The sequence below is a fragment of the Condylura cristata genome, unplaced genomic scaffold, assembly GCF_000260355.1.
Source record: "Condylura cristata isolate star-nosed mole 26May11 unplaced genomic scaffold, ConCri1.0 scaffold00041, whole genome shotgun sequence".
NCBI classification, from domain to species: Eukaryota; Metazoa; Chordata; class Mammalia; order Eulipotyphla; family Talpidae; genus Condylura; species Condylura cristata.
The window spans coordinates 5,185,340-5,212,508 of NW_004567142.1; the positions used below are offsets into that span (position 1 = coordinate 5,185,340).

At 62.3% G+C, this 27,169-nt stretch overlaps 2 protein-coding genes across 4 annotated transcripts; one reads left to right on the forward strand and one right to left on the reverse strand.

Moving 5' to 3' along the window:
• Positions 1 to 266: 266 nt before the first annotated feature.
• On the reverse strand, positions 267 to 17,527 carry VRK3 (vaccinia related kinase 3). Of its 2 annotated transcripts, XM_012733594.1 has the most exons (14): positions 16,798 to 17,527; positions 15,928 to 15,989; positions 15,092 to 15,231; positions 13,253 to 13,396; positions 12,071 to 12,265; positions 8,969 to 9,027; positions 7,448 to 7,514; positions 6,992 to 7,076; positions 6,672 to 6,777; positions 5,782 to 5,874; positions 3,453 to 3,585; positions 2,998 to 3,118; positions 1,311 to 1,369; positions 267 to 415 (listed from the first exon to the last, which is right to left on the reverse strand). In XM_012733594.1, the coding sequence occupies exons 3-14, from the start codon at positions 15,228 to 15,230 to the stop codon at positions 267 to 269; spliced, it is 1,350 nt and encodes a 449-aa protein (XP_012589048.1). In that variant the 5' UTR covers position 15,231; positions 15,928 to 15,989; positions 16,798 to 17,527. The 2 variants fall into 2 exon arrangements, with proteins under 2 accessions (XP_012589048.1, XP_004694079.2); XM_004694022.2 differs by lacking the exons at positions 15,928 to 15,989; positions 16,798 to 17,527 and adding an exon at positions 15,590 to 15,896.
• A 3-nt stretch (positions 17,528 to 17,530) lies between these two features.
• ZNF473 (zinc finger protein 473) lies at positions 17,531 to 26,878 on the forward strand. 2 transcript variants are annotated; one of them, XM_012733569.1, is made up of 5 exons: positions 17,531 to 17,589; positions 19,857 to 20,055; positions 21,149 to 21,275; positions 22,598 to 22,687; positions 23,599 to 26,878. In XM_012733569.1, the coding sequence occupies exons 2-5, from the start codon at positions 20,047 to 20,049 to the stop codon at positions 25,872 to 25,874; spliced, it is 2,502 nt and encodes an 833-aa protein (XP_012589023.1). In that variant the 5' UTR covers positions 17,531 to 17,589; positions 19,857 to 20,046; the 3' UTR covers positions 25,875 to 26,878. The 2 variants fall into 2 exon arrangements, with proteins under 2 accessions (XP_012589023.1, XP_004694080.1); XM_004694023.2 differs by lacking the exon at positions 17,531 to 17,589 and adding an exon at positions 18,059 to 18,246.
• Positions 26,879 to 27,169: the final 291 nt, after the last annotated feature.

A 27,169-nucleotide genomic window follows, 5' to 3' on the forward strand; every position in this document is an offset into this window, starting at 1 on the left:
CCCGCCTGGAGCATCCCCTCCCGCCTGGAGCACCCCCACTCCCGCCTGGAGCACCCCCACTCCCGCCTGGCGCACCCCCTCCGCCTGGAGCGCCTCCTAGCCATGAGGCCGACAGACCCGCCGAGTCAGGACGCTGCCACGGCCGGCTCCTGGGGCTGGCGGCCGAGAGCTCTGCGGGCAGGGCCCGTGTCCCGGGGCTCAGTGGAACATCCAGCGGCACGGGGCGGGGGCGGGGCGGGCGGGCCACGCTTCCCTCCAGAACCCACCTAGGGCACCATCTGGAGGTCCACCGGGTCATAGGGCGAGACCCGGAGATCCTGCAGCAGGGCTTCCAGGCTGTTCCTCAGGAGGGTGTAGGGCGGCTTCTCCTCGTACTTGAGGGCCATCACCACCTTCAGGTACTCCTGCAGGGTCTCTGTGGTCAAGACACCCCACGGGGAGGGCTGAGCGGGCCCGAGCCAGAGCCTGGGGGCTGGGCCAGGCCCGCGTGGTGCCCACGGGCCGGGTGCTCCCTGCGCTTGGCACTGCAGAGGCACTGCAGACTGTTTCTGAGCGCCTCCCTGGCCGTGCGGGGGCCAGAGCGCGGCCCGGGGAGACTGCCCGCAGCCCCGGCAGCCCCAGTTCAACTCCCAGCCAGGGAGGGACCCAGGGCGCCGCAGACTCTCCCGGCTCCCCGCTGTGCCCCTCAGCAGTGGGTTTCAGTGCATCTGTCTGTTCTGCTCCCCGCTGTCTCTGGGGAATCTTCTCACCCCCACACCTCTGGCTACATCCCGGCTCTTGTGTGCATAAATAAATCTTTAAGCAAACAAGAACCGAAGCAACTTGCGCCACGCTGTCTAGATAACGACCCCTGGGCAGCCTGCTGTGTGCGCGTCTGCCTCAGCTCACCTTTTTTTTTTTTTTTTAAAGATTTCTTATTCATGCATACAGAGCTGGGGTGCAGGCCGGAGACGCAGGGGGTTTATCCACCAGACACAGTGGGGAGCAGAACAGGCAGACTGACGAAGTCCACTGCTGAGGGAGCAGCGGGAGACGGGAGGGCGCCGCTGCGGCCTGGGGCCACTCCCCGGCCGGGGATGGACTCAGGCGGCAGTGGTGTGGCAGCTTCGTGGAGCCGCGCTTCACCCCGCCGCGCCAGCCGGCGGGCCTGTGTCTGCCCCCCTTCGGACTCGTCTGCGTTCCGGGAGGCGGCTGCGGAGCCCCACAGCAGCGCACAGACAGACGCATCCGGTGTGGGGACTTGGGGAGGGGCCCAAGGGGCAGAAAGGGAGGTGACCCCAGGGGCGAGCCCGCGCGGCTCCAGGACGCACCTGAGGGGCTGATCCAGCGGCTGCACTGTCCCACGAGCGCCTCCGGGTTGTCGAGAAACCTGACAGGACAGAGGGGGCTGCAGGCGGCTGGGGGGCGGGGGCAACCTTCCCACGCGCCTCGCCCTCCGTCCCGGCACGGCACGGGGCCCCGGAGCCTCCAGCCACACTCGTCCTCGGACCGCGACGCCGCCTGGTGCTGTGTCTGGCTCGACGCCCCCGGACAGCGCTGACTCTAGCGCTGAGCTGCGGCGGCCGCAGTGCGGAGCCGGCTGAGGGAGGCCGGCCTTCACAGCCCGCGAGCGAGCCTCTGAGGCAAGTAATCGGCAGCAGAAAGTGCAAAAATGAGGTGGCGGCCAGGCCTCAGAGACTAGGGGTGGTGCTCCGGTGGCCCGCCGCCCCGGGGGAGTGGACACACCTGCCAAGGCGGCCCCGTGAGGGCGCGGCCCAGAGCACGGCCCTGCAGTCCAGAGCGCCACACTTGTGAGGGTGGGCGGGGAGCGGAGGCCAGAGAGGGCAAAACCCCTCACAGAGGCAGAGGAGGGCGGCGTCTGACCGGCGCCCGCAGCCATGCCCGCTCGGGCTGTGCCATGGGGCACATCATGTGAGCGACACTGGGGGTTCGGCGGCGGCCTCCCGCCAGCGGGCTGCCCCAACAACATGGACCACATCTGTCTCCTGGCTGCGCTCCCCAGGTGGGGGCCCTGCACGCCGAAGGGTCTGGGGAATTAGACTCAGGCCTCTTCTTTTAGTCATTCATTCCATCATGAACGTTAAAAACACAAAATACAGGTTAAACACAAGAACAGGCCGCATGGACGCGACATTCCCGAGGGCAGGGAGGGTCTAGAATGCGCATGGGGCAACACCGCCCTCTAGCGGCGCCGGTGGTTACTGCCCGGTGCAGCAACCCCTCACACACGTGAGCAGCGGCACTGGGAGACGCACACTAAGGGTGTCTGAGTGGGTGTCACGGTTGGGAGGAGAAGGTGGGCGATATAAAGGGCAAGGTAAAGTGCGAGGCTCTTCAACAGAACTATGTGCTGAGAAGGTGGACTCAACGCTGGTCTCCCGACACCCCCGCCCATTCTGCAGGCTTTCACCTAACAACCTCACCCTCTCCCAGGCGAGATGCGCTGTGCTCTGGTTCTGTTAAAACCCCCTCCTGCGCTTCAGGCATGGATGGTCAAGCATTTCCCGGACAGCCCCACGGGGAAGACTCCTGGGCAACTCACCCTCAGGTCTCCGGCAGGCCTTGAATTCCAGCGTTTGGCCTTGTAGGGCTCCCCTATGCCCAGCTGGCCTCAGTCCTCAACCCCGAACCACATCCCAGCACCACCCGCATTCAACTGTCCAGGTGCTGAAACACCACCCAGTGGGCACTTGTCCTTGGTGCTGAAACGCAGACATTGCGGCTGCGAGGGGCCTGTCCTTGGTGCTGAAAGTCTAAAACCGCCAGCAGGACCGGAGTGTTGGGGGGAGGGGCAGTGTGGACACTGGAGGCCGGTGTTGCCGGACACTGTGCCTGGCCCACACACTTGTCTGCTGGGAAGGTCGGCACAGAACACGCCTGAGACCCCGCTCTGCGGGACACCACTGCCCTTCCTCCCTGCTTTTGTCGGGCTCTGAAATTCTGCCACACAGGCAGGTGTGCCGGCCAATGCTGGCTCTGCTGACCCCCCACACTCACTTCTGTTTCAGCTTCATGATCTCCTCGGTGTTGGGGAGGCATTTGGTCCATGGCAGGAACCCATAGAGCCACTTCAGCATACAGTAGCCCAAGGTCTGGAGGTCACTGCGGCGGGAGGGTGCTGGGTGGGGCGGAAGGAAAAAGGTGCTGGCTCAGTGTGGAAGCACCACTGGCTGACACATCAGCTCCTCTCCTTCCTGTCACTGACTCAAACGTGCTCTCCTACACCCAGCCTTGTAAACAGCCTGATCTCACTCAGGCCCCACTATCCTTGGTGCTGAACTGCCTCCCCGAAAGCACCCGATACAGGTGTCGCTGTCCATGGTTCTGAACACAAACCATGCTGTCACTCCTGTGTTTGGCCCTCTGCTGTCATGGCTGTGGAAACCTGGCGAGCGCTGCCCTTGAGTGAGAAATATGTCCGCGTGATCCTGAATCCCTTCCCTGCCTCTTACCACATCCCTTGTGCAGGTCCATGCTAATGAACTCGAGGTCCCCTTCGTGTGGGGTCCTGCTGCCTTCAGCATAAGCCACATGTTTGCCGCCTGGAGAATAGCGGAAGGTGAAGCCATAGCCCGCCAGGATCACCTGTGTGGACATGGGGAGAGGCTGCATGGCTCAGAGCTCAGAAGCCAATGTTGGAGGTTTCCAATGAGGGTGCAACGGGGACCAACCAAATGTCAAATAGTACTGAGGGGTGTGAAAAACATGAGTCAACTAGCTCCCCGGCCCCCTAAATCTACTTCCAAGCAGTAACCACTAGTAAGTTTCTTGTGCATAGTTCTTAAGTTGTTGTCTATAAATAACTGATAAACGCGTGTCTGGAAAAGGGAGCTGCCTTCCACAGAGGGTAACATGGCGCTGCCTGTCGGACACCTGCACTTTCATTGTGGCTCAGGGTAGCAACTCAGGGCCCAGAGAGCCCAGATTCACGTCAGCGCCCTTTTCATAGTCATGGCGGCTGTGGGCCTTAGTCGCGTCTTGATTTCTCCATTTGTAAAGTGGTGATAGTAACAGCCCCCACCCCACAGGGCTCCACAGAATTTCAGGTGCTTGTCAGCCAAACACACAGTTGGCCCAGCTGCTTGCATGGCTGCAGCACCTTTGTGCACAGGGATGGTGATGACCGTGGCCTTGTCTGGCCAGTTTGTGGCAGGTGACGGTCTACGTCAAACTGACCAGGCTGCGGGGCACCGGACACCGGCCAGATGTTATTCTGTGTGTTTATTTCTAGACGAGATTAACATCTAAAGCAACCCCAGGTGGCTGAAGCTCAGCTGGTCAGCTGACTGGGTAGAACAAGGCCCAGCAAGAGGCAGCTGGGCTGGAACACTGGGCTTTTGTTCTGCCTCTGTCTCAAAGGCAGAAACACTGGCTCCTTCTGGGCCTCCTGCCTGGGCATGCTCATGCCAGAACTTACCCCAAATCTGATTCTCAGGCCATGGGCCGGGACTAGAGACACATTCTCAGCTCCCCTGGGTGTCAGCTTAGCAGCTGCAGCTCCTGGCCTCCATACTCATGAGAACCCACTCTGAGAGTAAGTCTTTTCTGTATCAACATCCAGGGAAATCCTGGACTTACAACATTAAGGTTTTCCCTGGGATCTCTACCTCTACCTCATTCCATGTATCTGAGGCGGGGCTCACTGGGGGTGCCGAGCTAAAGGGAGTTTAGCCTAACGTGCCCGCAGTGATTCCGTCACCATGAAGGAAGAGAGAATTTCTGACTGTAAGCAATGCAAAGCTGGAAGAGCCAGTTCCCCCTCAGGGTATGCATGAAGGCCAAGAAATCCTGGATGATCCCTGCCATGGACCAGAAACTTGCAACCCTGCTTTTTAAAGCTCTCTCTCTCTCTCTCTCTCTCTCTCTCTCTCTCTCTTTTAAACTTAAGCAATGACCAATTGGGGGGGTCTCACAACAGAATAATTGGGATTTACTTTAAAAATCTACTTCACGGGCCTCCTTGGTGGTACAGGGGGCTGAGTCTCAGCACTGTGAAGCTGTCCACAGCCACTGTGGCAGGAGTTCGATCCTCAGCCAGGGAGTGACCCACAAGGCGCAGCAGACCTCTCCTGTCTCCCCACTGCCCGCCTCAGCAGTGCATTTCATTGGATCCACCTGTTCTGCTCCCCACTCTGTCTCTGGCGACTCCTCTTACCCCCACACCTCTGGCCTATACCCCAGCTCTTGTATGCATAAATAGATAAAATAAATCTTTTTAAAAAACCGACTTCATCAGCACCCTACTAGAGCATTTATTTAAAGTGTTTCTCATTTTACTCTGCGGTTGATGTCATTGGAACCTTCTGGACATGTATCTTTGAACAGGCACATAAACCTTAGATTTTATGGCTTGAATGCATCCCTAAAATAGACAAATGGGTGGATACAAAAATGCATTCAAAATTTGACTGCTATAGCCAATTACCTGCCAAAAGAACACCCAATTTACATCTCCAACAGTACATAAAAATTCCTGTTGCCTTACATCCTGACCAGCAGTAGCGATCCTTCTTTCTAACGCTGTAGATCCAAAGGATGAAAATCAGTACATGTTCATTTCCATTTCTATGATTACCAGAGGGTTGCACATCTTTCCATGTATTTGACTACCCTGTGGATTTTTTTTTCTGTCCTTTTGTCCATTTTTTATGAAGTCGCTGAATCTATTTACTCAAAGGTGCTCTTTACACAGGATGGATAACCACTGATGGTCTGCGGGAGCACTGTGAATGAAGTGTGGGTTGCCTGGAGGGCCCCAGGGCAGGACGGACTGGTTCTTACCTGGCACAGGTCCTCCGGGTTCACAAAGATATTCTCAGTCGTCACGTTCCCATGAACGTACTCGTTCTCATGGAGGAACTCCAAGGCGTCGAGCTGGGGGGGGGGGGGGGAGGAAGCCACACACCGTTCTCAGGGAGGAACTCCAGGGCACGGCGGGGGTCGTCTGCCAAGAGCCTGAGCGCTGGTGAGGGCGCCCGCCAGCGCCGGTGAGCTCACCGGGCTCCTCTGGCGAAGCATGAGAAGCCCCCGTGATGGCACGCCTATGCGTGTCTTATAGCAAAGCTTTAAAAACTTCAGCTTAACCCTCGGGCTTCTTTTTTCATGTGTGTTATATCTATTTCTTAGTTGACTGCAAACTCAGGAGGAAAACAAATAGGTTCCTTACGGCCCCCCTTCCGAGAAACCAAACACGCTTGGGTATCATTTACTCTCATTTCCCTGTGGAGCTGAACCCTTCCATTCAGCAAGCCACACTTGCTATAATTCACACCGACTCTGAACGCCTCAGTGCCAGCTACACCTGACTCCCGATCCCAAGGTTTTACTGTCCACCACGTTCTACCTGTTGCAGACCCGACTGCCCCCGCCCCAGCCCCGCTCCTGACCCACTCAGCATCGCGCCACTTCCCGCTCACCCCTCAAGCCTCAGCTGAGAATCCGCCTCCACCAGAAAGCCCAAGCGACCCCCTCGGGTTGACGCAGGGCTCCCTCCGACTCCCGCTCCCCGGAGTGCCGCTGCGGTGGGCTCACCCCTGCCCCCAGACCGACCCGGTGCCAGCAGTGCCCCCGGGTGCGCAGAGGGGCGCGGCGGAGCGTGCCGGGGAGCACGCCGCAGGCCCAGGCCCAGGGCCCCAGGCCCGAGACAGCAGCAGAGCGGCTGTGGCCCGTACCAGCCGGAACGCCACCTGGAACGCAGACCTCGCCGACAGCACGCGTTTGGGACTGTCATCCAGGGCCGACTGGAGGCTCCTCCCCAGACTGGGGAACACCAAGAACCTGGAAGACACGAAGCCCCGGGAGGAGAGGGGCGGCCAGGCGGGGCACAGGGCGCTGGCCAGGGCGCGCCGGGGAGCCAGGAGGCCTTGGCCCCCGGCGAGGTTGGGGCTGCGGCTGGCTCGGTGCCGGGGAAGGCCAGGGAGCAGCCACCCCGGCCGGGGCTCGGGGTGCGGCCGCGCCAGGCACGTGCCCCAGGTGGCGTGAGGCGGCTCACCTGTACTTGTCCTGGTGAACGCCGAAGCCGACACAGGTGGGGATGGCCAGCAGGGGCGTCGAGTACAGCTTCTTCCACTTGTTCACTGTGGGCGGCAGGGGCCTGAGGGCTCAGGCTCACCTGGCCCTGCCCACGGGCACAGGAGCTTGTCCTCAGGCCGGAGGCGTGGGCGCCAGGCCCAGCCACTCCCCGCGGAGGGGACGGTGAGCGCGTGTGCCCGGGAGCCGCTGCTGAGCACAGGGATGCGGAGGCGGCGCACCGAAGTCGGGTGAGCGGAAGGGACAGGCCAGGCCAACGCGCATGTCCAGCGCTGAGCTCAGGCAGCGTCCACACTGGCGCCTGCGCGCGGGCATCAGCACGATTCGGGACTCGGGGGACACGGGGGCTGGTGCAGGCCAGGGCCCCCCACCCCAGGCTGGAGGGCAACTCTGGGCCCACGCCCGCCCCGGGGAGTACCTTGCAAGGGCTTGGCGGCCCGCTGGAAGAAGTTCTGCTCGTTGAACAAGCGTCCGTCCTTGGCATCCTGGAGGGGACAGAGGGTGGAGGGGGCTGCCACAGCAGGCCGATGCGACACGGCCGCCAAGACCAGGGCTCAGGCCCCACGCGTCGGGACAGGTCCGGGGTGCGCACAAGCGCCTGTCAGAGACGGCGAGTTCTCTCTCCTCGCCCTCGTCTCTACTGAGAGGATCCACGAGTGTCCCCGGACAGGTGGCCTTCCGCAAAAATCACTGCCCATCCTCCCTTGCAGTGAGGTGCGACAGATGACTGTGTTCTGGCCAACGAGCTGGCGACGCCCAGGTTCTGCCTTGACGTGGCGTGGCCGGCTCTCCTCTCGCTGTTCTCTTCCAGTCACTGGCATGCAGATGTGATGGCGGGAGCGGGAGCAGCCGCCTCCCGCCACGAGGTGCTGCTCAGGAAGCTGTGTGACAAAGGGCAGGGAGGCAGAACTCCACCACACCAGCCCCGAGCCGCTGCTCGGTCGCGGGTCACCTCGGTCGCGGGTCACCTGCAAGGTCCTCTTCTACTGCTGTTAATGCTAGGTCATTTCCCCTAACAACCAGACCAAACAGCTTCATGAAACAGAGTACATCTGGGTTCTCAAGAGCGCAGGGTCAGAGAGGTCCTAATCCCAGGTCCACGGCAATTCGTTCTTCTTGCAGAGCACCCTGAGGTGCCGAGTGTTGCTCTGGGGTACAGGGGGTCCAGCAGTGAACGTTGCAGCCTGCACACCGGTCGCCCAGGGTGACGAGGGACTGAGCCCCCATCTCCTCAGGTTACCTGGGGAACACAGTGGTGACCCCGCAGGCTTGTGGGGAGCGCTGAGCCCGGGCCAAGCCCAGAACAGGCTCCTGACAGGCAGGGGCCAGACCTCCGCCGCGAGCCTGGCTCCAGAACCCTGGCTGCGCACCACAGCCGGCTCCTGGGCGCAGTGAGGGCCGCCGGCCCGGCCCTGACGTCCTGGGCGGGAGCAGGCCTGGCTCTTCCTCACTTTCTCCTCTGAGCCACTCCCGAGTGTGTGGTCCCACCTGCTACGGTCAGAGGTGACTGCACTGGTCCCAACACCGGGCGTGTCTACACGCGGGCGCTCAGTGAACGCCTGCTCTGAGGCGGGCAGGCTGGCAGGCGGGCAGGCTGGCAGGCTGGCAGGCGGGCAGCGGTGGAGCCAGGCTCTGTGGACGCTTGCCCCGATCTCTTGGCCAGCAGGCGGCGGAGCTGGGTCTGGGCTGGAGCCGATGGCTCCAGACATATTCACAAGATCGGAGCAGTGGCTCAGGGCTGATGTGACGGAGGCCTGCTTTCCCTCTTTTGTGATGTGATGCACTTCTGGCCCAGGGAGACTCCCACCAGCCAAGGTCAAACAGCCCTGGCAGGCCAGGGCCTTGCTCCGAGGCCTGTCGCAGCCTCAGAGGGGCTGGAGGTCAGGGGCACATCGGCCGAACCCCGGCCCACTCGGGACTGCCCCACCCGCCCACTCACCAGCTTGAGGGAGAACCTCTGGGTCTTGGGACTCGAGCGGCAGGCGGAGGCAGGCTCGGCTGTGGAGGGAGAGTGAGCGCGGTTACCGCGGGGTGGGGGTGGGGGAGAGGGCCAGCGACCCTCCCCAGCGGCCCTCTGGCTCCCTCGCGCCCCAGGACAGCGCATTCTTGGCTTCCAAGACCTACTCCTTCCTGCTTTCAAATTTGGTTTTTTGTCCCCCTTGACTTTTCTCCGACTGTTAACTAACATCCGACTGCGCAGAAAGGGGAAGCAGACGCCTGACAAGTCTCCTCGCAGAGACCCGCCAGCGGGGCTGGCCCGTGGGAGGGGTCGGCCTTGCCCACACCAGTGGGTGGGCCCAGGGCCTGGGCTCTGCAAACATGGTCGCCGCTGAAGTCCTCTTCCCTCCTGGGCGCCTGGACGCTGGGGCGCATGCCAGGCCGAGGGGTGCGCGTATTTTACCAGTGAAAGCCCGGGGGGGGCAGTCTCCGGCGAGCTCCCAGGAGACAGCAGCGTGCACGTGTTGTCCCCCCCGAGGCCGGGGTCAGTGTGTGCCCTGCGCGCCGGAGGGGCAGGTTGGGGGACTGCGGCTGGCCTCGCCGGCCGCCGCTCTGTGCAGTCGCAGCTTCAGGGCAGCGCAGAGGCCTGCGAGCCCAGCAAAGTGCTGTGCCCTGCGGTCCCGGCCCCGGCGACGCCCCCGCAGGCATGGCCGGCAGACTCCCCTGCAAGGGCGACTCGCGACCCAGTCGCCCCCAGGAGGGCTGTCAGCAGCAGCCCTCATCTGCACACCGGGGCGGCCCAGTCCGACGGCCGCATGGCGGTTAGAGGAAAGGGCCCAGCGTGCTGCCCAGCCCGTGGGCCTGCTGGGGATAGTGGCCACATCACAGAGCATGTCCAGCCCTGCTCAGCCGCAGACCCCGCCCTGCTCCGCCCGAGCTCAGCAGCGCTCGCATCGTGCCTGGCCGACGGCCCTGGAGCAGGCCCGCGGTGGCCACGGGGCTCGCTGGGTGGACGAGAACACCAGGGGCCGGAGCTCCATGAGGTCACTCGGGGCAGGGGGTAAAAGCCGCTCAGAACTGACAGACGCCTCCAGCTTCTTCCTCTCCTGAGTGGGCAAACCCCCTCAAGGGGGCACAGAAGCCCAGGCAGGCGGTGGGCGTGGCCAGCAAACGGCACTGAGCGTGAGCATGAACGCGGAGCGGGTCTCTTCGGGGCCCAGGCGCACTGGGGCAGGGCACACTGGGGAGGCGCTGGCTGTCCCTGCGCTTGCCCCGCCATCGGCCGTGGGCCCGCGCTATCAAGCTCTGCACCCGAGGAGGGGAAACTGAGGCACGAGGCCCCGGTCACATGAACACGGTCAGACTGGGAGCGGACGGCAGGGGCAGGAATGGGCTCCCCGCCCTGCAAGCTTCGCTGGGGACTCCAGGCTGCCCCCGGTACCAACGCCACGACCCCCTACTCGCTGCTACGTGTGCCCACTGCTGTGGGCCTTCACCCGCTGGCCCTCTGGGTGCCCTCTCTGTGCCACCCCCTCAGCAAGGGCCGTCTGAAAGGCAGCGCAAAGCGAGCTGGGCAGCCCCCTGTGGGTGCTGGGGCGAACAGCCGAGGCCTGGCTGGAGACACTGGTCACAGTGGAGGCGGGGAGCTGTGCTATGCACCTATGGGTGAGGCCTGGGGCCAGGCAGGAATCACACCGCTCCGGGGCCGGGGCTCCGAGGCCAGAATCCTCACTGTGAGGGTAACTGGCAGTGTAAGTCTGACAGCTGGGGGTCTCGGGGGGCCTGTCCGGAGCAGCTGGAGCTGAGGGGCAGGGAGCGGCCTCCGGCTGCCACAGGGAGACCCCGCACACGGGAGGGGCGCAGGGGAGCAATGGGGTCTGGGCGGTCAAGGTGAGGCGAAGGTCTGGAAAGGCAGCGGCTGCCCCGTCCAGCACCCCTGGGACTGGGGGGCACTGGGACGTGACTCCAGAGGAGAGGGGTGCAGAGGGCAGTGATGCGCTGTGGAGCTGCAGGAGCTGGGGAGTGCGGCGGCTCGACCCGGGGAGTCTCCTGGAGCCTGCCAGCCCAGCCCGCCCAGCTTCCCCGCGGTGAGGTGGCTGCAGACCTCCGAGCCGAGCCCCGAGCCCCGAGCCCCGAGCCCAGGCTGTGGGCCTCAGCGTGCCGTCTGGGAGCCCGCTGTGCGCGGCCGCCTTGTGAGCCTCAGGTCGCCAATCCGAGGCCCCAGGCTCAGCCTGGCGCAGCGCAGGCCTGGATGGCGCCGCCTGCCCCGCCCAGAGCCCGCGGGCAGCTCAGGCTGGAGGAAGGCTCTGTCGGGCCTCCGAGGCCGAGGCCGGCCTGGACGGCTGAGCACAGCACGACCCGAGAGCAGAGAGCGGCTAGAGCGGGGGCTGCGGGGCGAGAGGGCCACGGGCACGGGGCCACGTGCCAGCTGCTGCCACAGCCCTCACCCCCGTGGCCACCGCCCTGCTGGTCTGACTCACACAGGCTGCGACCGGCCACGGTGTCGTGACTGGACAAGCCGGCGGGGTCAGGGCGAGCGCCGGGCTGGCCCCGAGCTCGGGGCCTCTCGTTCGCCTCCTCCCTTTCCTTCCCGCTCCCGCCCCTTCCCCTCGCTCCTCCTCCGGCAGGGTGGCTGAGAAGCCAGTCCTTGGGCTCCAAAGCCCAGCTCTGCCCTGTGCCCGAACCCCACCCTGGCCCCCCCACTTCCTCCCCTTTCTTTCTCAGAGTGTTTCAAGCCGTTCTCAGGAGCTTCACTGACAGAAGCAGTAAGCCTTTCACGTCCTCACGGTGTGTGTGGCTGTCACGGTCTTGCTATCCAAGCAGTTTGGGGGGAGGACAGGCCCCCTGACTTCTGCCAGGTAGCTACTGCGTGGCTTCCTCGCCGCCCGGCCATCCCAGGCCGCGCCCGCATGACCACAGTAGCTGTCCCAGGCTGCGTGCTCTGCAGCTGGCGGGGCCCCTCTATCCCAAACTGCCTTCCCCCAGCCCTGTGGGTGGGTTCTCAGTCCCGAGTCTACGGAAAAGCCGCCCAGAGGCAGGCGGGCATGGGTGTGGCTTCCCGTGCCCAAGCTGCAGTCCCCGCCGCCCGCCCGCGGCCAGTTACCTTCATAGAGGACGCCCTGGTCGTCCCTGCTCTGCAGAAACCCCAGCTTCCAGTGCTGCCCGCTCTTGTCTGTCAGCACCGTGCCCGTGGGCAAAGCCTCCAGGGAGGCGGTCACCCGGCTCCGCTTCAGTGTCTGCGGGCTTTGCTTGCTTGTCTGTGGGCTACTTTTGAGGGTCGGGGACCGGCTCCAGGACCCTGCAAGACGTCAGAACACAACAGTGGCATCCAGGAGAGAACAGGCAGATGGGGAGGGGAGAACACTCGTGTGACTCTTCACTTATGGTTCCTGGGGCCTCTAAGGTGTCAGGTCTTTGTGTGACAGAGCTAAGCGAGAGCCAGGACAAGCCTCAGAAGCCGCTGTTGTAGCTGGGTAGTCTGACCTGGAAACGGCCAGTCAGAACTAAGTCTGAGAAAAGCAGGATTCAGGGATACGAGAGAGCCTGTCCCTGGAGAAGTCAGGGGGGGCTTCTTGGAGGAGGGAACATTCGAGTGGGATCTTGCTGGATGAAGAGAAACTTGTTGGGGGCAAAAAAAGACGTTCCAGACATGCACCCCAAAACACTCTGAAACAGGACCTGGCCTTGTGCTGACTAGGAAGAGAGCCCTGAAATTTACATCAGACTGAGGGCCCTCCCTGGAAGGGGTCCAGGCCAGCGAGACAAGAAGGCAGTGACACGGGTGGCCAGAGGACATGTGGCCTGGAGGATGACCCGGCCAGAAGCCTCCCACGCTCACTGGCGGGCACGGGGCAGGGACATGCAGATGGTCTGCCCGCCCGAGCTGCTGAGTGTGGGGAGCGGCACCACACCAGGCCCAGCAGCGAGGAAAGCCCTGGGCCGAGGGAACAGGCTGGGACACGGCAGAGGCAAAACCCAAAGTATTTTCAAAAAGTGAGTTTTCTGTGTGTAAGTTGTGGTGGGAGCTCAATCAGGAGCCAGACTGCAGTGTGAGGGAGGCCGGAGCGGGCAGGCTATGGACATGGAGCGGGCTGTGAGCTGGTGGGCGGAGCGGCTCAGGCCATGGCTGGAGGCGAAGCTGGGGGCTAGGAGGCGGCTGGGGTGAGGGTCCAGGTAAGGGGAGGTGATGCTTGTCGTCCGAGTAGAAGGAATGAATCCCCCCGAAATGTCAGATGTACGACCTCGTCCCCAAGAAGCGTCAGGCCAGACCGATCCCAGCTCTTACCTTTGGGGGTCTCATTCAAAGTCTCTTTGGGTGTAGAATGGTCACATTCTGGGAAGGGCACGGGCGGGGGAGAGCAGACAGTGCTAGACAACTTCACATTCTTGGACGAGGCCTCAGAACCGGCCTTCAGTGCTCTCCGAGAGCCTAGAGAAAGGCAGGCCCAATGCAGACTGGAGTTAACAAGGAGCCAAAGGCCAGAAGCGCTGGGGCCATATTCACCCGCTCTCCTCCCTCTGGCCTCTGGCCCGTGCAACCAAGTCTTGCTTGGCCCCCACCTAAATATCTGGGCGAACAGTTCCTCCCCTTTAGCTATTCTTTACTCCACGGGTCTGAGCTTCTCCTTAGTCTTCCAACACTGTGCTTTCTTTGAGGTAACTTCTTCAGTTCTCTCTTCCAGTTTGCTATTTTCGCTTCAACCGTGTCTAGTCTACAGCCTAAACCATCCAATGAGGTTGCCGGAGCGATCGTTTATTTGTGTTGTTAGAGCTTCTGCTCGGTTCCTTTTCAAATCTGCCCCATTGTATCTTCAACCTTTTATATCTTTAAACACATGAAATGGACCAAGCACATATTCTCGTTTGTTGCTAGGCCTCTGGTCACTGCAGTCTGATTCTGCAGTTCTGGCTTTACCTTGTGTCTTTGTGGACTGGCTGGGAGCTCACGTGCCTGTGGGAATTCTCTGAGATCTCTTTAAAGGATGTTTTCCAAGAAAAGATACACTTCTCCTGGGGAGGGGCACCCACACATCATCACTTTACGTAACTTACATTAACTGCGGCGTTTTGCGAGGCCACATGGATGAGGATGGACTGGCCCCAACTGGTGGGGATGTGAGCTCTTGGGTGAGAGTTCTCGGAGAGGGCATTCTCAACTAAGGTTGATATAGAGACAAATGTTCCAAAATGTTCTCTGTGGAGCAACTTTTTGGGCCCTCGGGGAAGTGAGCATGCTTTCATTCATCACTGATATCTGTGCCCGGCTTTCCACTGGCCAGGACCTCCTGCTGACATGTCATTCCTTGCCACAGTCCACCAGTACGGCTTCTCCGCCCCCAACTCTAAGAGTGGGGTCCTGCATGCTGTCCAGAGAGCAGGTCCTAACCACAAGTCTGCACCATTCACAAACCATGATACACTCTTGTCCTTATGCAGCGTAAAGAAAAGCAATGTAAGTAAAACACTGCATTTAATGCCGACGCTTACAAGGACACAGACGCAGTGGGAAACCGGAGAAGACACACAGCAAAAACATCAGTGAGAGCAGATGCAGGTGGAGCAGGGTGAGGGGAGAGGAGATGGTAGAAGTGCTCAAGTCAGCACTGACTTTATTGTGTTTATTTATTTATGCACATAAGAACTGGGGTACAGGCCAGAAGTTCAGGGGGTGAGAGGATTCACCAGAGAAGAGAGTGGGGAGCAGAACAGGTGGATCTACTGAGATACACTGCTGAGGGAGCAGCGGAGACAGGAGGGGTCTGCTGTGCCCTGGGGTCCCTCCCTGGCCGGGGAGCCAACGTGAGCTGCAGAGGCTGCAGACAGCTTCCCAATGCTGAGACCTCACCCCTGCCCCACCAGGGGAAGCCTAGCACTGATTTTAAAGGGAGGGCTAACAAGGTTTGCTGGCGCAGAGCTGTGTGTGGGCGCATGTGTGTGCTGAGGACTTAAGGACGAGTCTAAGGCTTGGCCTGAGAGGCTGGATACTCGACACGGCTGTGCGGAACAGGGAGACCTACTACAGGCGGGCAGGTGGGGGGCAGTCACTGCCGGAGCTCAGTTCTGGGTGCCAGGCTGCCAAGAGCACGTCCAGCAGATACCACGCAGGCAAACCTGTGGTTCTTACCTCGGAAGGACGCCACACGGGGCGTGACGGAGGTCTGCGCCCCCTCGTGCTCCTCTGTAGGCAAAGGTTTCCCACAGTAAGGGCAGAATCTGAATGCTGCTTTGATATTTTTGCCACAGTTTGGACAGAAGGTAATCATGCTAGAAAGAAAGGGGGAGGGTCAGGAAACTGAGAGAGCGCGAGGCTCAAATCACGCAGTAGTGCAGTCACCCGAGTCCCCAGATTGGGGACACCGCAAAAGGGAGAGAAGTTAGCAGAGCCCGGACCCCCTTCTTAAGTTGTTTTCCGTAAGCCAAGCCTCTGGCCACCTCCTGCCCTGCTGGCTGTGTGGCCCAGAGCAGAACTGAAGCTGCAGGTCTCCCCGAAGCTGAAGGGCCTGAGGTCACTGGAAGGCAGGTCGGAAACTGTCCCCACTTCAGAAGCAGCACTGAGCGGGCACTTGCACTGCTGGGGTGTCTGGTGGCAAAGCCAAGGCAAGGAGAAGCCAGGGGCGCTTACAGCTCTGCCGCGGGCTCAGTCTGCTCGGGGGACGCTCTCTGGGGCAGGGCAGAGGACTGGGCCATGCGTCAGCCTGGGAATGCTTGTTCTTCTTCTCTCTTCTCGTGTAGGGGCTGTTATTACTGTTTCATCCTGCACTTATTTTTCATTGTGTCCTGTAGCCTTACTCACCCAGTGAGGACCCACCAACTGCGTCACCCCGTCCGCCCCAGAGTGAAATGTGGGAGTAGCAATCTGTGTCGGAGTAGCAGCACCAAGACTCCGATTCCCAAAGGAGCCGGCTGTTGCAGGGAACAGGATGGGGCGGGGGGCTGTGTGCACAGTGGGGGTGAGTGTACCTTTACGGGGTCCCAGCTGGCCCTTGGATTCACTGTGCTTGCAACTGCATCTTAACAGTGACCTGCAAGTGAAGAAAGGTGGAGAGGCTGACTCAGGTGCACCCCGTGAGCGTGTACGTGAAAGACAGCAGTGAATGTTTAATGAGCATCGTTGATGTGACCTGCGAGTGCTAAGCTCATTTATTCAGGCACTACGCCCGCAATGGCGATGCAGCAGCAAAGGAAAGAAACAGGACGCGCCCTGGCCGAGTGGGAAAACAAGACAATATACAGAGGAACGTGAAAATGTTTAACAGGTCAGGCGGGGGTGGCGCCCCATCACTGCTCCATAAATGTGGGCGGCGCCGCAGTCTAAGGTCACCTGGCCGTCCCGGGCTTAAACGGGAAACATTCAGGCTAGTGTGTCTTCCTCATCCATTATGCATTCGCCAAGCATTTACTGATCGTGGGCTCCGTGATGCGGGTCGCGTCCCTCGGGGAGGCTCCGAGACAGCACCGCAGGAGCCCCAAGGCTGGGCTCCCGCTGGCAGTTGCCTAGGTGACCGCGACACGCCCTCCGCGCCGCGCCCGCCGAAACCAGCGGAGACGCAGGGCTAAGGCGGGGCACCTGTCAAGCTCTCCCCAAGCTCCGCCCGCCTCCCCACGAGCCCGCCCCCGAGCCCAGCGTCGCTGGCCAGCTGGGCCTGCTGGGTCCCTCCCCAGGCCCGAGCCGCCAGGCCCCGCCTCCCGCAAAGGGGTGGCTGACGTCACACTGCGGCTGGCCAACGGCCCTCCCCTTGCTCCTCCCCTCGCTCCCGGACTCGGTGAGCAGGGTGGCGCCCCAGGTGTCGGCGGTCAGAGCCTCCGGTCGTCGCGGGGACTGGGACTCACCTTCTCGGCTGCCCCGCGGAAACTTCCGCTGGGGCGGGGACGGCTGCGCGCGCATCGTCGGCCCTGAGGCAAGACTGCGCCCGCGCAGACGCCGCAGCACCTCCCGACTGCCCCCGGGCTGTGCCCTACTTTGGAACTCCATCTCCCAGACGCCTTCGCGACACGCCAGCCTTCGGACTCGTAGCCGGGGGAGGGATTATTCCATCATCATCCATCCTCATTGGGACGCGTCTAGGTTCTATTGCGCATGTGCTAGAGTGGAGCCAATCGTAAGAAGCGGTAAACTTTGAAGCGCTTCTCCGCCAATCGGGCAGAGGCCATTATTTCGCTCCTCCGGCCTCAACTCCGCCCCTTTTGTCCGGTCACCTTCCCAGGAACTCAACGTCCGCCTCAAAGCGTTCCCATGACAATCTCCAGTTGTCTCTTTCAGCTATGGACAAGCCTCCCAGTTTTCTAGAAAAGGCGAGAGGTGCCGTTCAGGTTGTCCTTCAGGGTAAAAGCTGGACCACAAAACTCAGCTGCCCCCTGACTTCGATTCAGTCTGTTTGTTTCCCAGAGTGCACAGCGGGACCTCCGAGAACCAGGAAGCGAAGGGACGACGGCCGCAGAGCCTTATGGGAATCGGAGTCCGGGCCCTGGCGCGGAGACTCCTGGGGGAGTGGCGGAGGATCCTGGGAGGAGGCTCGCGCGCGCTCCGAGGTGGCAGCGCCGAGGCGCGTGTGAGCGGTTTTGGGTGTCCGGCTGTCTCGGGGCGGGGTCACGTCTGTTAAGCCAGCGGACTGCGGTCTCGAGGTGAGGCGACGCCGAGGCCGGGAGCGCCGAGGACTCCGGAGGCTGGGGCGCCGCGTCCTTCCTGGGGGGCGCCGCCACGCCTGGGGGGCGACGTCGGCGACGGCGCGTCGCGATGGGGCTCCCGGCGGAGTCTTGCACCCCTGCCCGCGAGGGGCCTGGCTCTTCGCAGGTGGTTTCCGGCCCTCACCGCAGCCCTGAGGCGGCTCGATTTATTTTGTTGTTGGTTGAGAAACTGAGGCTGAAAGGGGCTGAGCTGCCTGAAGCCGTGGCGGGGCCGGCCAGACCTTCGGGACGCGGGACCCCGTCGGGGGGGCCAAGCATTTGGCCACTCGCGGGCAGCCCCCACTGTGCGCCAGGCCCGCCTTGGTCTTGCGTTTTCTGCCTTATCCTAGGCGACAGCGGAGAAATATTCAGTGCAGCCCGTCGAATTGTTGGATACCCCGTGGCACCACGGTCTGCTGGGAAACAAGCTTTTTAGATTTTAGAATGTCAGTCGGGCACATATTTCATAATCAAGCACCCTCCGGGGCGATCCGGGACAGCTCTTGGAAATCAGTTTCTCAAGCAAGGCGCGAATATTCACACCGGAAGGAATCAAGACCGTCTCTACCCTGTGGCAAATTTTGGGTTAAGTTTACCACCAATTTGTGGATACAGGTCTGGATTCCAGAGCCTGTTGGTTTTGAGAATTGCAGACCTGTTTGTTTGCTCTTTTGGACCTGTGGAAAATGAAGTGCAAAGAGGGTCACCCTGCCTTCAGACTCGGGAGTTTTCAGCTCCCTATTTGTTGGGTTCAGGTCACTGAACCCTGGGTGACCTGGAGCGTCATTCCAGCCCCTCCCAGGGCTGGGAGTGTGTGGGAAGTGGACCCTATGCAGACAGGTTTTAACTCAGCTGAAGAACCAAACCTGTCAGGGGTGAGGGCAGTAGGGGACTGGAGTGTGCTTCCCCATCGAAGAGGGGAGCTTTAAATGGGTTTAACTCTCTAAAGCCATGGGAATGCAGCCCTGGAGCTGCAAGCTGTAGAATGTTTCCTAGGCAGGAAGTAGACTAGAATTGGTAGGTGAAATTTCCCACTTCAGAGAGTCTTCCTTCCAAGCCCTGCCCGCCACCAGCGGCCACTGGAAAGCCGCAAGTAAGGTAGACTTGTTCTGGTTTAGCATCTTCCCTTCTCAGCGGTCACAAAATCTTGAAAACTCAAAATCAAACATTTTTACAGGTTCCTGACCAGACTGTGATATATACACGTTAATCTTCCTCCCTAGGTCTCTGTTCCCTCTTGGCTCTGGAAATACCGGCGGGTTCCGTTGCAGGATGCTCCCTGCCCCGCGCTGCACGGCCGCCCTTGATCATAAACATCATAAGCCAACGTGTTGAGAGCACGTCACCTCCCCCGCTGAGACCTCGAGTGGGCCACACGCACGCTTGTGCACGCGCCCTTCACACGCGGGCCCCTTTTACCTGCCCCCCCCCACTGGTATCCACTCATTTGGTCGGAGAGTCTGAGCATAGGTTTTGTTCACTGTGATTTCAGTGAAGCTCAGCCAGCAACCACATGGGTCACTTTTTCAAAATCTGGACATGTTTTGAATTTCAAATTTTATCTGCTCCAGAGGCCTAAGCATTGTGGCCCCTGTGCTCGCTGCTTTGTGACAGGGAATGCTTTGAATGTTCCAGACTCCTTGGGAAATATGGCGGCTGCAGATGTGTGGGGAAAACCCACGGTCTGGTGCTTTGCTTTTGTAGTTCTGTATAATAACCTGTGTTGCCGGGGGAGTGCGGCTCACTGGTCAGTGGCCTTTTTTTTTTTTCCCCCACAAAGTAAAAAAGAGACCAGAATAGAAAGCTGCTCGGTGCTGCCTGCCTGGTGGGAGCGGAGAGCAGTGTCGCGGAGCTTTCCTTTCGCTCCATCTGTGCGTGAGGAGCCCTGTTGATGGAGGCTCCCTTCGTTGCTGTGGGTCCTGCATAGCGGTTTGGACACTGGTTGAAATCCTAGAGCTGATCACCAGGATGCCCAGGAATGTGGCCTTAGAGGCGAAAGATGTTTTGTTCTGTTAAAGCTATAGAAAAAGCACCTGCTGTGGCCAGGCACCGTGCTGTGCCGACACTGGCGAGCCAGACCAGGTCCCTCAGGGATGCTAGAGCCTTGTGGCCGACTCCCGAGCGCTCCGCTGCTCGCGCTGAGGACGCTGGTCACGCGGCTGGCGGGCTGCGCCGTGGAACTGAGGGCCTGGGGGTTTCAGTAAACGCAGTTGTGGTTCTCGCAGGGACCTGGACCGTTCTCCTACCTGGAGACACTTTGGAGGAGCATCCAGCATGGCCAGGGAGTCAGCCCTAGGAGGAAGAGAGGCTTTCCCCCAGCTCTCTTGTCCTTCCTGCAGCCCTGCCGGCCGGAAACGTGGTGGGAAAGGAGGGGGAGCTTAAGCCAGGACTCTGACCCCCAACCCCCAGCTGGCTATGACTGAGGTGAGTCTAGGGGTCTCTGTCCTAACCCATCATCCCCAGAGGCTAGAGCTGCCTCTTTGGTGTCAGCAAAACTGCGTTCCTGGTGGGCCCTCCCTGGTGGTAGACTGGGTTAAAGCTGTCCGCAGCCACTGCAGCATGAGTTTGATTCCTGGCCAGGGAGTGACCCACGGGACGCAGCAGAACTTTTCGGTCTCCCCGCTGCTCCCCTCAGCAGTGGGTTTCAGTCGATCTGCCTGTCTGCTCCCCACTCTGTCTCTGGTGACTCCTCTCATCACCCCTGTATTTCTTGCTTGTACCCCAGTTCTAAATGCATAAATAAATAAATCTTTTAAAAAAAATAAAACTGCATTAGGGCCCTCCCTGGTGGCGCAACGGGCTAGGACGCAGCACTGCAAACTCACTGCATCTGCTTCAGTGCAAGTTCGATCCCTGCCCCAGAGGTGACTCACAGGGTGCAGCAGACCTCTCCTGACCCGCCCGCTGCTCCCCTCAGCAGTGTACTTCGTCGATCTGCCTGTTCTGCTCCCCACTCTGTCTCTGGTGAAGCCTCTCGCCGCCCCTGCACCTCTGGCCTGTACCCCAGTTCTATATGCATAAATAAATAAATCCTTAAAAACAAAACAAAACAAAACCGCATTACCAGTAATACTGAGTTTTGGCAGGTGGGGTCAGATGGTGGGGACTAACCAGTGAAAAAGAAAGGGGAGGGAGAACGATTGTAAGTGGACAAAGGTCAGCAGGGACTCAAACTGGCGGATGATCCATGGGTCTGCTCTGTGTAGCTGTGCTCGCCTGTGACAGAGGTCACGTCTTCAGGTGTGAGCAGTCACTACGAGAAGGCAACACCAGCCTAGATGGACTTTGGGGTCAGCCAGCCTGGACTTCAGCCTTGCATGGGGCCTGGGCGCCACCGTGCCTGCTCCAGGACACCGTCCTGGCCCGCAGAACACAGGGCTGTCCACTCTTAGGAGTCCAGGTTCCCACGAGATGACCTTTGCCACAGCCCTGGCACCTGAGTGCCGGCTGGGCGGGGGCGGAGAGCCATCGGCCCTGGTGCCCGGCCTTGCAGTGACGGACAGACGTTGCATTTCAGGAGTCTGTGACCCTAAAGGACGTGGCCATGGACTTCACCCTGGAGGACTGGGAGCAGCTGGGGCCGGATCAGGGGGACCTGTTCTGGGACACGGCCCTGGACAACTACCAGAATCTCTTCCTGCTCAGTAAGTGCCACCCCTAGCCTGGGGACAGGCGGCCTCTGCCCTGCGAGGTGCCACCGTGGCTCCCATCACCCGGGGCACCCCCTTATCAGTTAGGGAAGGCCGGAGTCGATGTTGGGAGGCGAAATTGGGGTTCCCAGACACCAGCCTTGTAGCCGTGTTAGCCTGCAGGCCGTGGTGCCGCTCACTGGGCCTGACCGCCTGCACGGGTCCCGGGCGGCGCCAGGGCACGTCGCCCAGCTCCCCGTTCGTGTCCCTGTCAGCCTGGCGGACTCACTTCCCCGCCTGGTTCCTCAGGCCTTCTTTCCCCAAAAGCAAAGTAGTAATTACGAAAATGAAAAAAGCTTGCACACCTGAAACTCCCGTGCTGCGACTGCCACTGACTGCGGCTGGTGGCCCCCCAGCTGCCGAGGGCCCCCGCGCAGCTCGGGCCGGCGTGGGTGGCTTTCTGGCTGCTGGGCCGCCGTCGCGGTAGAAGCACTCACCTTCCCTGCAAGCCCGATGGCGGCCTGCAGCCCAGCAGGCTGGGGTGCCCCCGCGAGTGCCGGGTCCCCGCTCCCGGTGCCGCCCCCACAGGCGCCCCAGCTGGGGCAGACGCTTGAGACGGGCACGCCCAGCCCGCCTGGAGCGCTCCAGAGTGAGGTGCGGCAGGCGGGGCGCTGACGCTCTGGAGCGGGTCTCGCTTCTCACACCGGGGGCGGCCCCAGCAAGCCCCCCACCTGCCCCCCCTTCTCACGCCGGGGGGCGGCCCCAGCAAGCCCCCCACCTGCCCCCCCTTCTCACGCCGGGGGGCGGCCCCAGCAAGCCCCCCACCTGCCCCCCCTTCTCACGCCGGGGGGCGGCCCCAGCAAGCCCCCCACCTGCCCCCCCTTCTCACGCCGGGGGGCGGCCCCAGCAAGCCCCCCACCTGCCCCCCCTTCTCACGCCGGGGGGCGGCCCCAGCAAGCCCACCTGTGTCCCCCTCCCACGCACACAGCCCTGGCTAGACTCTGCCCCTTGCTGGAGGGTCTGAGGTCACCAGCCTGGTCCTGGAGCCCGGGGGGGGGCTGCGTGTCCATAGCGGGGGGGGGCACGCCTGGGCCCCTCCGCGGGCAGCCTGCTCGCCGCTTCTGAGCCCCTCCGGGTGCTGGTGCCCGACCCGGCTGTGGCGCGCTGCCCTGCTCTGCTCTGCTCTGCCTGGGTCCCTCGGCCAGACCAGGAGCCCAACGGGGCCGCAGCCCTGGCGCCCAGGAGCGCACTCGGGATGAGCGTCTGCCTGTCAGGAGGCCACGGCTCCGCTGGAGGTGCCCCCACATCCTGGTGGATGACAGTCTCTGTCCCCACAGACCCCCCCAGACCCAGTCTGACTGCCCACCTGGACGGTGCGAAAGAGCTGGATGCGCAGCCGACAGGAAGCCTGGAAGCCGCGGGCCCAGGTGAGAGGTGGGGAGGGGCCCCCCATGCCCACGGTGAGGGCGGTGAGGTCCTTTGGGTGCGCTTTGTCCTCAGAACTTCATCCAGATCTTGCAACACCCACATTCTGGAGTTGACACCCCACTCACTGGCTTCTGTCCCCTGCTTCCCGGGAGCTGCGTGCCCGCCTGTCCCTTCTGCTCAGCCTTCAGTTCTTCTCTCTCCGCGAGCCCTCGGACTCAGCAGGGGGGCGCCTCTGTCGCCTTCTTCCTGTGCCTCTGAGCGCCATATCCCCCAGGCTACTGGCCCCACTTGGCCCTTGGGCCACAGGAGCCGCCTCATCTGTTAACTCGTGCCTGGCCTGACTGTCCTCTCCCAGGCCCAGGCCCTCCTGGAGGCTCAGGTCAGGGAGCGGGGAGTCCCAGCGACTCCCCTGTCCAGACAGCCCCAGGGGGAGAGAGCAGAGACGGGCCTTCCCCCGCAGGGGGAGCAGAGACCGGCCTTCTCCAGCACGGGAGGCTTTTCCTGGCTCTGGATCTCTAGCTAGCCCGAGGGAGGGGCCCTCACGGGGAGGCCACAGACACGGCTGACAGTTGGTCTCAGCTGCCTGCCGGCTGGCAGGGGCACTCAAAGGAACCGTCGAGGACCCTGTGGCTGCGGCCTCCGGCTCCTGACACGAGTGTGGCTTCCCACAGGGGTGACCAAAGGTGTCTGCGGCCGGTCACCCCGCCCCTGAGCAGCATGAGTCCCGCGGAGAGTCCCGGGCCTCCTGGTGCCGGCTGCCCTCCTGAAACAGCTCTGCTCCTGGGGATGCCGCAGCCAGGTCACACCCTGGGCCTTCTCCTTTGCCCGTGACAGATGGGCTGCACTCGCGAGTGGCTGCTGTCTCTTCACCCTGGGCGACAGGAGCCATCGGCACTTTCTTCTCTTTCAGATGTGGCTGAGGCCAAGACCTCTCTGCCGCAGGACTTCGTGGAGGGACTGTCCCTGGGGATGGTGGGCACGTTTCCCGTGGAGGACCTCATGAGCCCCAGCCCGGGAGAAGCCGGCACGGGCGAGAGCTGGCTGGCTAGTTTCCTAGAAGATCCGGAGAGCGTCCTGAAGTCTGACGCTGTCACCAGGGGCAGCCCCACGGAGCGCAAGAGTCACAGATTCTGGAGAGGCCCGAGTCCCCAGCCCCTCCTGTTCACAGGCGAGGATTTCATGCTGCACGGCCTGCCCGAGCGGAGCCCCGCAGCAGCCCGGTCTCCGGGGTGTGGGAGCGCCGTGGGCCGCCGCTCGGGCGGGGCCCAGCCCGACGGATGCAGTGAGCGCGGGACGGGCTTCGGCCAGAGTCACCACCTCAGCCAGCCCTGGGCCCCGCGCCCGCGGGAGAGCCCGGCCCCGCCCCAGGAGGGCCAGAGCCCCTGCCGCCTGCTGCCCCTGCCTCGGGCGGGCTACAGAGCCTGCGTGTATGACACACACGGGCAGGAGCTCCGCCCGGAGACGCGCCTGAGGCAGCAGGAGGCGCGCTCTGGAGAAACCCCCCCGGAGAGCACGAGCAGGGGGCACGCCGCGGGGCCCGGCCCGCAGCTGGCGGGGCTCCCGGACGCGCACCGCAGCGCCACCGAGCAGTGCGACGAGCCCCGGGACAGTCCCGGCCGAGCCGTCCGCCTCGGCCCGCGTCGGAAGACCCCCGCTCGGCCGCGCTACGGATGTGCCGAGTGCGAGGCCACCTTCAGCCTCAGGACGCGCCTCCTCCAGCACCAGAAGAGCCACGCGCGGGCGGCCCCCGAGCGGCAGGAGCCCGGCGGGGCCCGGCCTGTGCCCGCAGGACAGGAGGAGCCTCATGCGTGTGACAAGTGTGGGAAAGCCTTCAGCCACGCCTCAGCGCTGAAGACCCACCAGCGGGCCCACGGCGGGGAGAAGCCGCACGCGTGCGGCGAGTGCGGCAAAGCCTTCTCCCGCGTCACGCACCTGCGCGAGCACCAGCGGGTGCACACGGGCTACCGGCCCCACAGGTGCCAGCAGTGTGTCAAGAGCTTCAGCCGGCCCTCGCACCTGATGCGGCACCAGGCCACCCACGCCGCAGAGAAGCCCTACGGCTGCCCCCAGTGCAAGGAGGCCTTCGGCTGCCGCGAGCACCTCGCCCAGCACCAGCAGGTCCACGCTGTGGAGACGCCCTACGAGTGCCAGGAGTGCGGCGAGCGCTTCACCTGCCGCTCCACCCTCACCTGCCACCAGAGCCTTCACGCCAGGGGGCCGCCGGGGGGCGACGGGGGCCGGGACTCCGCGGGTCAGGCCCCAGGCCTGAGGGAGCCTCTGAGGATCGAGGCGAAGTGCTTCAAGTGTCAGACGTGCGAGAAGACCTTCAGCTGCCGGAAGTACCTGAGCCAGCACGAGCGGATTCACACCAGGGCGAAGCCCTTTGGGGGCCCCCGGGCGGGGGAGGCCGCTGGGCAGAGCGCGCGGCTGGCCGGCCAGCCGGGGACCCGCTCGGGGCTGCACGAGTGTGGGCGCTGCGGGAGAGCCTTCCTGCGCGGCGCCTCCCTCGCCAGGCATCAGGCCGTCCACACCGGCGAGCGCCCCTCTAAGAGCGGCTCCCGGCGAGGCGCCCCCCTGCCAGGGCGCGCGGAGAAGCCCTTCAAGTGCAGCCAGTGCGACAGGGCCTTTGCCCACAGCCACTACCTCAGTCAGCACCAGAAAGCGCACGCCGGGAGGACCTACGAATGCCAAGCGTGCGGGAAGAGGTTCCAGCAGAACTCGTGCCTGACGAAGCACCAGAGAATCCACACGGGCGAGAAGCCCCACGTGTGTGGCGACTGCGGAAAAGCCTTCGGCCTGGGCGCCCGGCTCACGCGGCACCTGCGCGTCCACACCAGGGCCAAGCCCTACGTCTGTCAGCAGTGTGGGAAAGCCTTCAGCCAGAGCTCGTGCCTGGCCGTGCACCTGCGGGTGCACACCGGGGAGAGGCCCTACCTGTGTGCCCAGTGCGGGAAGGCCTTCACCCAGAAGGCCAACCTGACGCAGCACGAGAGGACGCACAGCGGGGAGCGGCCCCACACCTGCGACGTGTGTGGCAGAGCCTTCAGCCTCGGCGCCCACCTCACGCAGCACCGCAGGATCCACACCCAGGAGAAGCCGTACCAGTGCCAGCACTGCCAGAAGGCCTTTCGCTGCTGCTCGGGCCTCAGCCGGCACCAGCGGGGCCACACTCAGCCCTTGCCCTAGTGGCCCTCTCCCCGTCGGGCGGGGGAGGGCGCCCCAGACCCTGGCGCAGGTGGCTAAGGCCGGAAGTTGGAATCCTCTCCTGGCGAGCCTCCCCTCCCTCAGCAGCATGTCGGTGTCAATAAAGGTTGGTCACGAGTTTCCGTTTCATTAAGACAGTGGAAGCACAGAAACGGACAGGGCCGGGGGCAGAATTCAGCGGTGGGCGCCAGTGTCCACCGAGCTGAAGCCCAGCTAAATCTTCCTGGGCGGCCTGGGCAGAGTCACCGGTCCGCATCTGTAAAATGGGCATGACGACACTTGGCCCACCTCGGGGCCCTTTGAGGGCTGATGCAGAAGCACGAGGCCCCAGCACCCAGCATGTAGCACGTGGCCAGGTGGGCGCAGGAAGCCGTGGGGGGACGGAAGCGGCCTTGTGGTTCCAGCGGAAGAACTGGCCGTTGTGACGTGCTGTGGGTAATGTTCTTCCTGATGTTCACTCCCTGTGGCTGCCGACATGTTTCTCCAAAACGCGCTCTGCTTAATTCAGTTCCGAGAACCCAACTTCCTTTTCTCAGTCAAGTCTTTTCGTCCCTCCCTCCATCTCCGCTCTACTTTTTGCTTGCTTGACCCACAGAAAGCCAAGAAGGGCTATTAACCTGACGCCAAGGGGCGAGCAGCTTCTCCCAGGCCCCTCCCCATTACATGCCACCTCTTACCTTAACCCCCTTAAAGGTGTCGCTCAGCACGGGACTGGGATTAGCGGCGGGTCTGGAGAGTCGGGAGCTGGGGGGCACGTGCTGCTCCCCGGGGGCTCTGCTAGGTATCACGGCTGGGAATAAAATCCTGCCTTTGCCTCGAAGCTTCTCACACTGAAGAGATCAGTGACCCTGATCTGTTTTCAGGGGCTCCATTTTCGTGGATAAGTAACATCTTCAGCTACCACATTGCTCACATCACAGCAAGTTCTGGGAACCCAAGGGTGCAAACCCTCACTGGAAGCCTGGGATCCACCACTCACCTTGGCTGTGCCCAGAGAGTCTCAAGAACCCCGAGAGCAGCCCCCTCTGTGGCGGCGCCTCACTCCGGCTCCTGCATCCTCTCGGGCCCGGGAGCTGCTCGCTGCCGAAACAGACAGGCATGGTGAAGACTGAGACGCTGACACCTTGAATATCTCGTGACTGGTGCTAAGACATTTTAGGGGTGTGCTTGACACTGGCAGCCTCACAGCTGCTTAGCTTCGTTGCAGCCAGGGACGTGTTGGGCCCACGGTGGGACGCAGGCTGCTGGCCACGACCCAGCATTTAACCCCCTGCCCG